Source organism: Typopeltis vanoorti, chromosome 1 (assembly GCF_054136105.1).
Source record: "Typopeltis vanoorti isolate ZY-2024b chromosome 1, IOZ_Tvanoo_1.0, whole genome shotgun sequence".
NCBI classification, from domain to species: Eukaryota; Metazoa; Arthropoda; class Arachnida; order Uropygi; family Thelyphonidae; genus Typopeltis; species Typopeltis vanoorti.
Genome location: NC_143549.1, coordinates 145625903 through 145639892, shown reverse-complemented (window position 1 = coordinate 145639892; position 13990 = coordinate 145625903). Strand labels below are relative to the sequence as shown.

General features: G+C 35.8%; 1 protein-coding gene across 4 annotated transcripts in view; it reads right to left on the bottom strand.

The window, feature by feature from the left end:
* LOC150110513 (glycerol-3-phosphate acyltransferase 1, mitochondrial-like) overlaps positions 1–13990 on the bottom strand; it is a 297539-nt gene that overhangs the window by 123832 nt on the left and 159717 nt on the right. For all 4 annotated transcript variants that reach the window (XM_090394365.1, XM_090394374.1, XM_090394356.1 and 1 more), the window contains exon 9: positions 12500–12636. In XM_090394365.1, coding sequence (XP_090250491.1) covers positions 12500–12636 — 137 coding nt within the window. The remainder of the gene's footprint in view (positions 1–12499; positions 12637–13990) is intronic.

The following is a 13990-nucleotide window of genomic DNA, read 5'->3' as shown; positions in this document are numbered from 1 at the left end:
AATAAGGTTTTGAATAAGATAGGATATAATTAAGAAGTAACAGAACATAGTATAACAAAAAAACATCATAACACCATATAATAATAATAATAATAATGCATTTCATTTGCTGTCTCTAATTCGGAAAATCATTCTGACCTCAACTTTTTATCCTAGAAGCTTGATTTCCTGCCATACAAATTCTCCAGTCTAACTAGCTTTTTTTTTTTTCATTTCCACTGACCAAATAGGAAGAGAAGCAGAGCATTTGCTATAAGCACTGACTTTAAAGCATAATGTTTGTACCCCAAACAGAATTTCTGACAATTCTCTCCACTCACTCAACACTCTGGATTTTTCATTAACCAGTTCTCCTTCCAGGTATACTAGTGACTGAGGTGACTCTCTTCTTAGTAATTATCAGCTTCTCTAAATTTAATCAAGTAAAATGCTCTTCTCTCAGCTATTCACAACCTCATGTACTTTGTTTGGCACAACAATGTCAAGAAGGAAGATCTGAGCCTTTTTACACCTCCTCCCTTCCAAGGTCAGTCTACTTTCCTTCTTCATATCCAGATATTTGTGATCTTGTTACAAAATTTATGCATAGTGGAATGAAAGTGATTATTCCCAACTCATTTAACATTACCACCTTATATTCAAATTAACAGTTTTCTGAAGTGAGTCATCAAGGCATTCCAAGAAAAGATAGCAGCACATTGTGGTAGCTCAAGATAAAAACTCCAAAAACTTCACTCATGGTTTACACTGAAGCCTGCAACACTTGCAAAATGATTATTAGCAGAGCTAAGTTTGATTGTGATAAAGGATAAATATAGAAAACTTGTCACCTTTACAAATAGCAATTGTGTCTTCTCTTCTCTGCAAAAGCTGTTTGGGTACAACTTTTGTCCATCTGTACTTTCATCCTCTTTCTCACCAAGATGGTAGAATAGTAACATCACTTAAAGCTAAAACATAACTACTGGCATCACATTTCTTATCTAACTCGTGCATAAATAACCACAGCAAATCACTCCTCCTCCACCTGTAACACTGAATTTCATACCTTCTGCCAGAAAGATAATATCAGAAGAATATGATCAACTTGGATACCAAAACGATTTCTTGTCCCAATTGGAATCCCATCAACTGTGCTCAAGAGACATATTCCCAAACTAATAAATTATTCTCAACTGACATCCATCCTACAGTGTGGAAGCAAGCACATAATACAGATATTTCAAAAAAAAAAAAGAAAAAAAAAGAAAAAAAAAAGTGATGTGTCCACCATTAAACTATCACTCCACTCCCCTTCACCTCAGTGTTATTTAAATTAATGGCGAAGGTAATTCAACAATAAACCTCTTTGACACTGGAGGAAGGCTGAGTAATGGTATGCGAAGAGCACTGTTGAGGCCTCATAATGACATGGAAATTGAATACTCTCTATGGGCAACACGTCTAAAAGTATCCTCCCCCAGTATTTTCCTCTGCTTTCTCACCACATTCAAAATACTAACATGAGAGCAAACCTAAATAAATATAGTGCAGTGCAATATAATCAATAACATTCATATGGATTTCGCCAATCAAGATTCACAGCACATCTCCTAGCAATGGAAAGATTTGGAGAAACCTGTGTTATTGCATTTAACATTTCCGAGGTAGTGATACAGTTTTTGGCATCAAGGTTCAAGGAAAAGAAGGAGTAACCATAGTATTCAACACAAAATACGAGGCTAATCTTCTTGAATGGTAGTCAGTCTCAAGTAGAGTAATGTGGGCAAATATGAGAATGGGGAACTGGACAATGAGACTTATTTGTGCCTATGGTCCCACAGAAGGTTATACTAAGGTAGAAGTGGAGGAATTTTTTGAGGCTTTAGAAAAAGCAACTGACACAATGAAAAAGGAAAAGCTGGTCCTTGTTGGGGATCTAAATAGCAGAGTAGGAAATGATTGTGAGACATGCAAAAATATTTTGGGAAAATTTGGAGAAAAGAGCAAAGCTAATAATAATGGGAAATATCTGTTGAATTTCTGCTCAGGACATGGACTGGTTATTACTAACACCATGTTCCAACATAAAAATGTGTACAAATTCACATGGAGAGAAGAGGCTAGGAATAAGAAAAGTCTCATTGACTATGTTATTGTTGATAGTGATGTTTTCTCCCTGGTGCAAGACACCAGAGTGTACAGAGGATTTGAAATTGGAAGTGATCACTATTTAGTCTTGAGCAGGATAAAATTGAATTTCACATTGAAAAGAATAACTAAAGTGAATAAAAGTTGAGCAGCTCTCAGATGTGAACTGTAGACTAAAATACACAAAGATTATTGAAGAAAAAATGAAAGAGTTTGAGAACAGGAATCAAACCTTGGAGATTCAGTGGCAAAACTCTGAAGAAAATCCTAATTGATTCTGCCAGAGAGGCATGTGGTGAGGTCTGCAAGGATAAAAAAATCAGAACTCCCTGGTGGACACAGGAAGTTAAAGAGGCAGTGAAGGAAAAGAAGAAAGCATATCAAAAGTTCCTGTCAAATAAGTCAGCATGTGCTCTTAGAGAATAGAGAGACAAATGCAAGAATGCCAAACGCTGTGTAAAACTAGCTAAACAAAAGTCATGGGAGGACTTTGGCAAGAATATAGAAAATAAATATCAAGAAGGTGGCAAAATATTCTGGAGGTTGTTGAAGAAGCTTAGGAATGGAGGAAAGAGTGCTGTAAAAGGAGTTAGAGATGATAAAGGTGACATGACAACTGGAGAAAAAGATATCCTTGAAGTATGGAGTAATTACTTTGAAAAACTGCTAAATTAAACAAGCAGTGATGACAGCACAGTGGTAAAAAACATATCCATACATATCCATACTTGAAGTAGAAAAAGCCATCAAAGGCTTGAAATGTGAAAAGGCAGCAGGAGTAGATGATATTCGACCAGAAATGCCGAAGTACGGTGGTATAAGAGTCTTACAGTGGCTGCACTGCATAGTTCAGAAAGCCTGGACAGAGGGACGAATTCCTGATGATTGGAGTAGAGCTCTCATAGTACCCATATATAAAAAGGTAAATAAAACTGAATGTGAGAATTAAAGAGGTATTTCACTACTGAGTGTTCCTGGCAAGATCTATGCAAGTATACTTGAGAAACGGTTGAGAAGAATTGTGGAAGAAAAGCTGGGTGAAGAACAAGCTAGATTCAGGCCAAATAGAGGCTGTCATGATCAGATCTTCACTTTACGACAAATAGTCGAGAAATCATGGGAATATAACAAAGATCTGTATTTAAGTTTTGTCGATTTGGAAAAGGCATATGACAAGGTGCCAAGAGAGAAGCTATTCAATACGCTGCAGTTATATGGTGTCAATGGGGCATTATATCAAGCAATACTTAGTCTTTATTTGAGTTGTAAGTCAGCAGTTAGAATTGAAGGAAGTACAGGAAGATGGTTTAATGTTAAATCTGGTGAGAGACAAGGATGTACATTATTCCCTCTGTTATTCATTATCTATATGGATCACATTATGAAAGAAAGTGGTATTAAACCTGATATCAAAATTGGAAATGTTAATGTCAGCTCTTTGCTTTATGCGGATGATGTTATACTTCTAAATAAATCCGCTACAAGTCTGCAAGATTCTCTGACTAAATTGAATAACTGTTGTAATAGATATGGTATGAAGGTCAGCAATAAAAAGACAAAGACAATGAAAATAGGCAGAATCATTGAAAATGTCAACTCGTTGTGAATGGAGAACCTGTGGAACAAGTAAAACATTTCAGCTACTTAGGCACGATTTTTACTGAAGATGGTAAATTAAATATAGAAATAGACAACAGAATCAGCAAAGCTGGTATGGTGGGAAGTCAATTGAATAAATTCATATGGAATAAGAGAGAAATTAGTCAGAGCACTAAATTAGCTATATACAAGACAGTGTTCAAACCAGTACTGGGTCAGAAGTAAAACACTTGACCAAAGACTAGAGACTGCAGATATGAGAGTCCTGAGAAAGATTATAGGCATGAACATATGGCATCAATGGCAATATCATATTAAAAATGAGGATATTAGGAAAGAACTTGACATTGTCAGCATCCAGGAATGCGTTAGCAGAGCTAATCTCAGGTGGTATGGTGTCACCTAAACAGAATGGGCGAGGAAAGATTAGCAAAACAAGTGTTCTCTGCCCGGTTGGCAGGAATACGACCCAGAGGAAGACCAAGATATAGGTGGATTGATACGGTACAAAGTGCCTTTGATGATAGAAATATAAGATCTGATAACGTTGGCGTCTTGACAAGTAACAGACTTATTTGGAGGAAAATTGTAGATAGGAAGTTAATAATGATATAATTTTTTCATGTAGTACTGTCATATCCTGTACACCCCTTGTGGGTACATGGCAGGAATTTGATTATGATGATGTTTCTTCTCAACGAAGTGTCCTTATAGTCTGCCTTCTTCCCTTTTTAATTGGATTACCAATTTTGTCTCACATCATTCATTACATGTAATGGTGGAAGGTGTTCCCCAAACTCTTTCAGAGAGGGTGAAAACCATGGGCATGCAGGTAAAAAACTGGCATACTGTATATATGTGAGTGCATGTGTACACATACCAACATAAAATATAGCAAGTTCTCCTTTTATGAGAATTACAACTCCTTAAAAATACGTGGGCTGTTCAATAAGTAATAAGACTAATTTTACTGTAGCGAAACCACTCATCACAATATTAATTTCTGTGGAATAAAGAAATGTTGCTGTCTGTATTAACAAAAGAGGTTGATAGATGGCGTATACAGGCTGATGTGCCAGAGTGTCACATGACTAAACGCAAGCTTGTTGTGGTGCGTCTACGAGGAGCAACCAGTCTTCGAAATGGAAGCGTCCTTGGAATAGCGTTATGTGATTAAATTTTGTGTGCATTAGCAAAAATCGGCATCGGACACTTTTAACCTGATATGCGAAGCTTTCCACGATGAAGCAATGTTGAGGGCAAGTGTTTTTCGCTGGCATAAAACTTTTAAGGAAGGAAGGCAAAATGTGGAAGATCTTGAACATAAGGGAAGACCTTCAACATCCATCACAGAGGCAATGATCAACACAGCAGCGATTATCATCAAGCACGTCAAAAGAAGCATCCATTGCTGAAGAATGGCTTCTTATTTCACCACAATAATGCAAGGCCACGTGGACGTTTTGCAGAAGAACAACACAGATATCCTACCACACCCTCCATACAGTCCTGATCTCGCACCGTGCGACTTCTGGCTGTTTCCTCAGCTCAAGAAACCACTAAGAGGCCGCCATTTCGAAAGCAACAAAGCATGTATAAAAGCTGCGGAGGCAGTTTTGAAACTCTCAAAAAACGGACTTTCACATGTGTTTAAGAAGTGGATGCAACGTTGGAACAAATGCATTGCGTGTCACGGTAGTTGCTTCGAAAAAGACCATGTAAATGATGACGATTAAAGGTAATCTGTTTTCTGTATAAATATAGTCTTATTACTTCTTGAACAGCCTACGTATAAGCAAATTCCATTATCAACAAACCTCTGCTTAATTTTAGCTGGGCCACTTCTTCTTAGGGTAATGACCTTATTAGGTTTATGATAATTCTAGAAAAGCGAAATCTTTGAAAGATGTTAAGCATGGGAACACCCTAGATGTGTTCACAATGGATGTGTAATCTAATCAAGCAAGATTAGATTACACATAAATTTCACTCTTCCTCTATTTATTTTAGAGCTCCAAGGACACACTCTGATATTGCATCATTTAAGTATTTTTTAAACACTGCCTATGCACTATCGATATTTTTCCAATCCAATAACTAATACCAAGCGCAGAATCCACTATACTACTCAGTTCGTCATAATTTCCTACTTTGTAGTTCAGCATGTAAACTTTTCTGAATGGAATATTCATAAACTTAGCCACGTCCTAATTGAGAACTGCATGGTCACTGTTATCAACTGGAGGCAGAATAGTCATGTTTTTCATCAAGGGATTCGTAAGAAAAGGATGACGGGGAAGGAATATTGTTAAAAAAAATTATAAGCAGCAGGCCAGATGAGTCACAACTGGTATGCAGAAAGCTAGGTCTGAGTATGAAAAGGAACTGGCCCTACATGCTAAAGACAAACCCAAAGAATTCTATCATTCATCTGCGAGTAAAAGAAAGATTGAATATCAAAGAATAGTTCTACTGAATGCAGATGGTGCAAGGGTGATGAGTGCAGAAGAGGTTGTTCAACTAATGAGTACCCATTTGGCTAAAAACTATCAACTTTGTGTATGCAACATGGCACTCACTGCTACCTCTTCAATGAATGAAGAAACTCGGATTAGAGCTGTTGCACAAGCTGAATAACAATTCAGCAATAACAGCATAGATAACAGCACCGATGCTAAAAGCGTGTTCAGCTGAACTGGCTTTTCCTTTAACCAGGTTACATAATTTGAGTCTCAGAACAAGGAAGATTCAGCAGGAGTGGAAAGGTTTGATAAGGGGGTGCTCATGTTTCAGCAACTTGCTCACATTCTATAATAATGTTACCAGTGAGTTAGACAAGGGGGGAATTGATACTCCATGATACTTTTGGATTTTACTAAGGCTTTTAACAGAATACAGTATGGAAGATTATTGCATACATTGAAGAATATAAGTCGTCATCATCATCAAATTCCTTATATGGTACCCTCAAAGGGGGGGGGGGGGTATACAGGATAATTATGGTAATACTAGATGAGAAAGTTACACCATTACTAACTTCCAATCAGCAATTTTCTTCCAAATTAGTCTGTTATCAGTCAAGACTCCATTATCAGATCTTATATTTCTGTCTTTTAAGACATTTTTTACTGTATCAATCCATCTAGATCTTAGTCTTCCTCTGGGTCTTTTTCCTGCCAACCTGGCAAAGAACACTTGTTTTGCTAATCTTTCCTCTACCATTCTGTTTAAGTGACCATACCACCTAAGATTAGCTCTATTAACACATTCCTGAATACTAACAAAGGCAAGTTCTTTCCTAATATCCTCATTTTTAATGTGATACTGTCACTGATGCCATCTATTCACTTCACTAATCTTTCTTAGAACTCTAATATCAGAGGCCTCTAGTCTTTGATCAGGTGTGTTTTATTTCTAACTCAGCTCTGGGATCTATAAAACTAATTTAGTGTTTCGACTAATTTCTACCTTATTCCATAGAAATTTATTCATCAAACTGCCTACCATACCAGCTATCTATTGTCTATTTCGATATTTAATTTACCATCTTCACTAAAAATTGTGCCTAAATAGTTGAAATGTTTTGATGGAAGTTTTTTCACTTGGCTATGCTACTAATTATATATTTGGTTTAATCCTTTGTCCAAGTGTAAGCAAACAAAGTTTGCACCTGAAGTATTTTCAGGACTGGGGCAACTTTGGTAAAGGTGGTATAAGTCTCATCACTTGCCTTAGTATCTCCCATAATGCAAAGCAAATCTCCTTGCGGACATGTATAATGCTATGCATTAATGTACGCATGGAGATGTTTAATTATCTATGCTTAGTATCTCCCATGATTCAAAGCATCATGGGAGATACTAAGGCAAGTGATGAGAGCTTATACCACCTTTACCACAAGTTGCCCCAGTCCTGGAAATACTTCAGGTGCAAGCTTTGTTTGCTTACACTTGGATAAAGGATTAAACCAAATATATAATTGAAATGTTTTACTTGTTCTATAGGTTCACCATTCACGATACAATTAATGTTTTCACTGTTTCTGACTAATTTTATTGTCTTTGTCTTTTTGTTGCTGATTTTCTACCAACTTTTATTTATTACAACAGTTATTCTATTTAGTCAGGGAATCTTGAAGACTCATACTGGATTTATTCAGAGGTATAACATCATCTACATAAAGTAAAGAGCAAAGATTAACATCGCCAATCTTTATATCAGATATATGATGAATAACAGTCGAGATAATGTGTATCCTTGTCACACACCTGATTTAACATTAAACCATCTTCATGTACCTCCTTCACTTCTATGAATTGCCCAATATAATGTCCCATTTAAACCATATAACTCTAGCGTTTTGAAAAGCTTTTCTCTTGCCGCTTTGTCATATGCCTTTTCCAGATAACAAACCATAAATACAAATCCTTGTTATATTCCCAAGATTTCTCAACTATTTGTCTTAAAGTGAAAATCTGATCCTGACAACTTCTATTTGGCCTAAATCCAGCTTGAAGGGAAACTCTTCACCAAGTATCCCTTCCACAATTTTCGTTACCTGTTTCTCAAGTATACTTGCATAAATCTTACCAGGAACACTCAGTAAGGAAATACCTCTGTAATTCTCACATTCAAATTTATTTCCCTTTTTAGAGATGAATGCTCTGTTCAATCATCTGGAATTTGACCTTCTGAATTATGCAATGTAGCCATTGTAAAACTTTTATACCTCCATATTTGAGCATTTCTGGCTGAATTTCATCTACTCCAGCTGTCTTTCCACATTTCAAGTTTTTGATGAATTTCTCTACTTCAAGGATGGATATGAATTCCTGTTGGGAATTTTCTACCACCATGATGACATTGCTTGTTTCATTTAGCAGCCTTTCAAAGTAATTATTCCAGATATCTCAAAAATATCTTTATCTTCAGTTTTCATGTCACCATAATCATCTCTGATTCCTTTTACAGTACCTTTTTCTCCATTTGTAACCTTTTTTTTAATGGCCTCCAGAATATTTTGTCACCTTCCTGATATTCATTTTCTATGTTGATACCAAAGTCTTCCTGTGATTTTTGTTTTCTTAGTTTTTACACACTGCTTCACTTTTTTATATTTTTCTCTGTATTCTCTAAGAGCAGAAGCTGATTTACTGGCCAGGAACTTTTGATATGCTTTCTTCTTTTCCTTCACTGCATTTAAATTCCCAAATCCAGCACGGAGTTCTGATTTTTCTATCTTTACTGCCTCTTTAGATGAACCAATGAATGTTTTCTTCAGGATGTGTTGTTGAAACTCCAAGGTTTGGTTCTGGTTTTTAAATTCCTTCATTTTCTCTTCAATGATGTTTGTGAATATGATCTATGTAAATATGAATAATGAGAATATGGGCTTGGATTATAAAACATTAGCATGGATAACAGGACGTTTGATTGACAGATATCAAAAAGTATTATATGGGGAATGTGAGTGTGCAAGATTTAAAATAACTAGTGCCGTACCACAAGGATCAGTCCTTGATCCACTGTTATTCAATCTGTACATTAATGATATTGGGAAGGATTTAATAGGTGACAAAGCTATTTGCTGATGACAAAGATAGGCAGTATAATTAGGAATGCAGCACTTACAGAATGATTTGAATAGGATGGAATTGTGAGCATGGAAAAATATCAGTTCAATATCAGCAAATGTAAGGTCATGCACTTTGGCATGATCAGATATCCAATGTCGCATTGTATTGGTGGGATTATGCTAGAAGAAACTGATCAGGCTGGGGATCTTGGAGTGCTGGTAGATAGGAAGTTGAAGTTCAGAGCCATGTAGCAATGATTGCAAATGCAACTCAGAGGATCGCTACAATGCTGAAACATAAAGATAAGAATGTCATTTTGATTCATTACAAGGCCTTCATAAGACCTCACTTGAACTAATGCTCACAGGTCTGGTCTCCAGGTTTCTGTTGTGATTCTGATACAGTGGAGAGAGAGAGAGTGCAAAGAAAAGTGTTAAAAACGATATCATGATTATGAAATACTGATTATGAAGACAGACTAAGAATTTGTAGACTGCAGATACTAGCAAACAGGACAAAGAGGAATGATATGATTGTGACTTACAAATTACTGAAAGGTATATACAAGATTTCAGTTGATGGATTTATTTACTTTTTATGGAAGGTGGGGAAAGGACAAGAAGGTATTCATGGAAGCTGAGAATGAACTTCATGAAGAAAGGGGTATGATCTAGATTTTTCTCTCACAGAGCAGTGTGTTATTGGAATGGACTGTCATTGGATATTGTGCGAATGAATTCAAGAACAAGAAATTCATGTAGTATGTGAATTTTCGATGAGTCCCTGACTCCATGGAGGTCTCTCTTAATAATAATAATAAAGCTCAATCTTGTAAAAATTTAAAAACACATATATTAGGGCAGTGTTTCTCAACGTGTGGTAAGCGTACCCCCGAGGGTACGCGAAAGGTCATTGTGTGTGTGTGGGGGGGGGGGGTACGTGGCAATTTTCGGCTATGTATAAAGGAGTAAAGGAGTCATATTTTTCAACAAACAGTGCAATTAGAGACAACTGGGAATAACTAATAAATCACATCCACCCCCCCCACCCCCCCAACAGAAACTGCTCAAGCAAAACCATATGTTGCCGGTGGAACATATGGCTTTGCTAGACACCACCCCATCGTGAATGTGTTTCAGATATTATGGAATTCGGTTGAAGTTTCAACTCAACTGTTGAAATACTAATTTGTCTTTGGTTAGCACGATCTTTTAATACCGCACCAATCACATGCAGTTCTTCGCTGCTCTACGTATCCCAAGTCTTATAAATTACTGGTAATTTTTGCTTGAAATAATGGGAAAGAAGATGATGCTATTTGGGTAGATGACTTTGACGATGCACACAGAAACTGTTCTAAATGCCAAAAGTAGTGATAGTGAGTAGAAGCTTCTTGGTAATTTGCACCATTTTCAGTTTTTTTCTGAAAACTTTAGTTCCGAAAATCCCCGCACATATCTCACAACATGAATTTTTGGCTTTAATTTTGGGAAAAAAGTGAGTTATATTCAAGTAAATAAGGTATTTCTTTTTAGCTTTCAAATTCTTACATATGGATCATTGGTTAAAGATTGGATTTATAAAATCTCCCAAAAGAGAGCACTATAGCACAAGTAGCTGTAAGCAAGAAGAAAACGTTGATATTGCATCTGGATCAAATGAAATTGATAAGGGTGTGTCATCTGACATTTCTAGAGAACCAACTAGGAAGAGGATGAAAACTCTTTGTAAGTATGATATGAATTACTGAAATGTGGATTTTCGTGGACTGGAAATGAAGAGGAACCTATTCCAAATTTTGTTCTATTAAAAATAAATCATATTTGTTGTTTACATGAACATAAATTCAAATAAAATAATTTATTTATTATTTTGATAAGGGGTGGTACTTGGTAATAATGAAATTTAAAAAGGGGTACGCAGATATTTGAAGTTTGAGAAACACTGTATTAAGGGAATAATAAAATCTGTAATGTAAAAGTGATAAGATAATAACTCTACTTGATGAAACGAGGGCACTCGATTAAAACAATGATGTTAATATATGATGATTGCTTAATACAGAGGCATAGTACTCATATACATAGGCATGTAATTTGCCAGCCTGGTTTGCCAAGTGGTTAGCTGTTCTCCCACCACAGCCATGAATGCCTGTGACCGTTACTGCCACCCACTTAATGGAGGACTGAAGTGGGTTGACGGGATCCTCAAAATGGAAACAAGATTCGTTTAGGATTCAGCTCCATGTCATGTTGCTGCTGTGTGCAAAAAGTGGTTTCAAGATAATTGTATTCCACTGCTGGAATGGCCTGGGAATAGCCCAGACCTTAACCCAATCGAAAATCTATGGAGCCGACTAAAGAAACTTGTTAGTTAGAAGCAACCCACCAATAAAATCCAATTAATAGAAGCAATAATTCAATCTTGGTTTCACATTATAACAGCTGCAGAACTAAAAAACTTGGTTCACTCCATGGGAAGGCGTTGTACGGCTGTAATTAACGCTAAAGGTTACCCAACTAAATATTAACTCACATTGTGAGAATTTTTGTATATCTCATTTTTTCTATGTGCTTCACTTTTCTTCTTTATAACTGCTGTTCTAATAAAAAAATCCTTCATAAAAGTTATTGCATTACATTCTTGATTAAATTATCTTTCCATTGATATATAATTTTATGGTATTACTCAAACAAAAATGAGCCATCAAACCTCAGAAATACACTTTTTCCAAAAGGTTTCCACAATTTTGGCCACTAGTGTATTTGCACTTGAAGAATTTTGTCCTTGACATAGGAACAAAACTAATAGTCATAAAATTAACAAGAATAGTTAATTCCATCCTTTGGGGTTAATCAGCCATCTCAAATACTTTCCACAACATATTTATATATAAAAGACAACACTATTAAAATATGATGTTATGAGCTTTACTATACCTGGCTTTTACAAACATTTGTGCAGTATATAGGATTTTTAATAAACAATAAGTGGTTTTCACCAACTGAGCTACAGATGTAGGTTTCATCTACCACTTCACAAAAAATGGAGGGGAAAAATCTTTTCATAAAGATGTGGAAGAAGGAGTAGGTGAAAAACACTCTGTACTACAATTTAATGAAATGATGGTTGAACTATAATAAGTTGGGAATAAAATTAATTTTATACAATTTATTAAAACTTCTAGTACCTACCCAAAAAATGGAATAAGTAAATTATCTCCAGCAGCTACAAGTGGAGCTTGCAAGTCATTCATGCTCAAAATGAACGTTACTAAGATATAATCTAAATGACTACGGTGAAGAGGAAGATATATCACAGGGACATCATTCTGAAAAAATAGGAAAAGCCAAATATATTTCTTTACAATAATATTTTATTATGTCAAGCTGAAAAAAATCAACTTTTCATAATTACGATTATTCAGTGTTTGTATATAAAGTTGAACGTGCTAATTATAAAGCAACAAAATCAAAAAGATTTCAATCCTTTCCTTCATGTTTATATGGTGATCAGAATACATCATGAAAATTATGGAAACAACTACCGTGTTAGAGTAAAACTTTAGTTTAATATAAACCAAAATAAACACTCGACGTTTCGACCTTCACATTAAGACCATCATTTGGAGTATACAAATATATATAAAGAAACAAGCTGCACTACAATCTACATGGTATGCTATAGTATAGCATAACTGGTTGAAACGTCAAGTGTTTATTTTGGTTTATATTAAACTAAAGTTTTACTCTAACATGGTAGTTGTTTCCATAATTTTCATGATGTAAAAAGATTTGAAACAGCATGATTTCAATGAAATGCATGTGCCAGTGCATGTAATGCAGCCTTGCTAATTATTTCTGCACATTTTCATTTGCAAATGCCATATCTTTAATTAAGACATTTTACAAATTTAATAATGGCAGAAAGCAATATTTATTTTTTTAAAACATCCTTCCCAGTACATGTTGACTTTGGAGAACAGTCCATGGAAGCAAGTCTCAATTACTTCACACAGTATGTATAAAAACAATTAAAAGCAGGGCCTCTAGGAGAACACTGATATCACCATATATACAGGAGTCCAAATATACTAAATGATCCAGGGAGCAACAGGAACCCAGGACTATCATCTTGATAGTAAAGGTGGTGGTGGTATCCTTATGGTCTCCCAGCCAGGTTTGCTCTCATCTTCCATTTATTTTGAGACAAACCCCTTTCTTTTGCCTTTCCTGTCTGGTCTCTCTTGACCAACTTCTGACCCTGATGTTATTAGAGTAGTTGGGAGCTAGGGATCTTTCCTTATCTTACTGTAAGCTCTCTTTGTATGGACAGAAGAAACTCATAATCAGGATGAAGGCAATCCTTCTACAAGTAGAGGTCCTTGATGTTAACCTCTTTATGTAGCCTGTACAGTCTGATGTTGGTCTCCCACAGGCTAGGAGATAATGCGTTTTAAGAATAATATTCTGGCCTTCCAGGTTAGGAATTAAGCAGAGGGTCAGCACCCCATTCCTGTATAAAAAAATATAAAAAATTACTGCTATGTATTCTGAAAAGAAAAATGGAATTGGACAGAAATTCAGGAAACAAAATTGGTTATGAACAAAAGCTTTGAAACATGGAAAATACCCAGTTTAACTAGAAAATTAAAGGATGTGCAAATAAAAACTCCGATTTAGTGG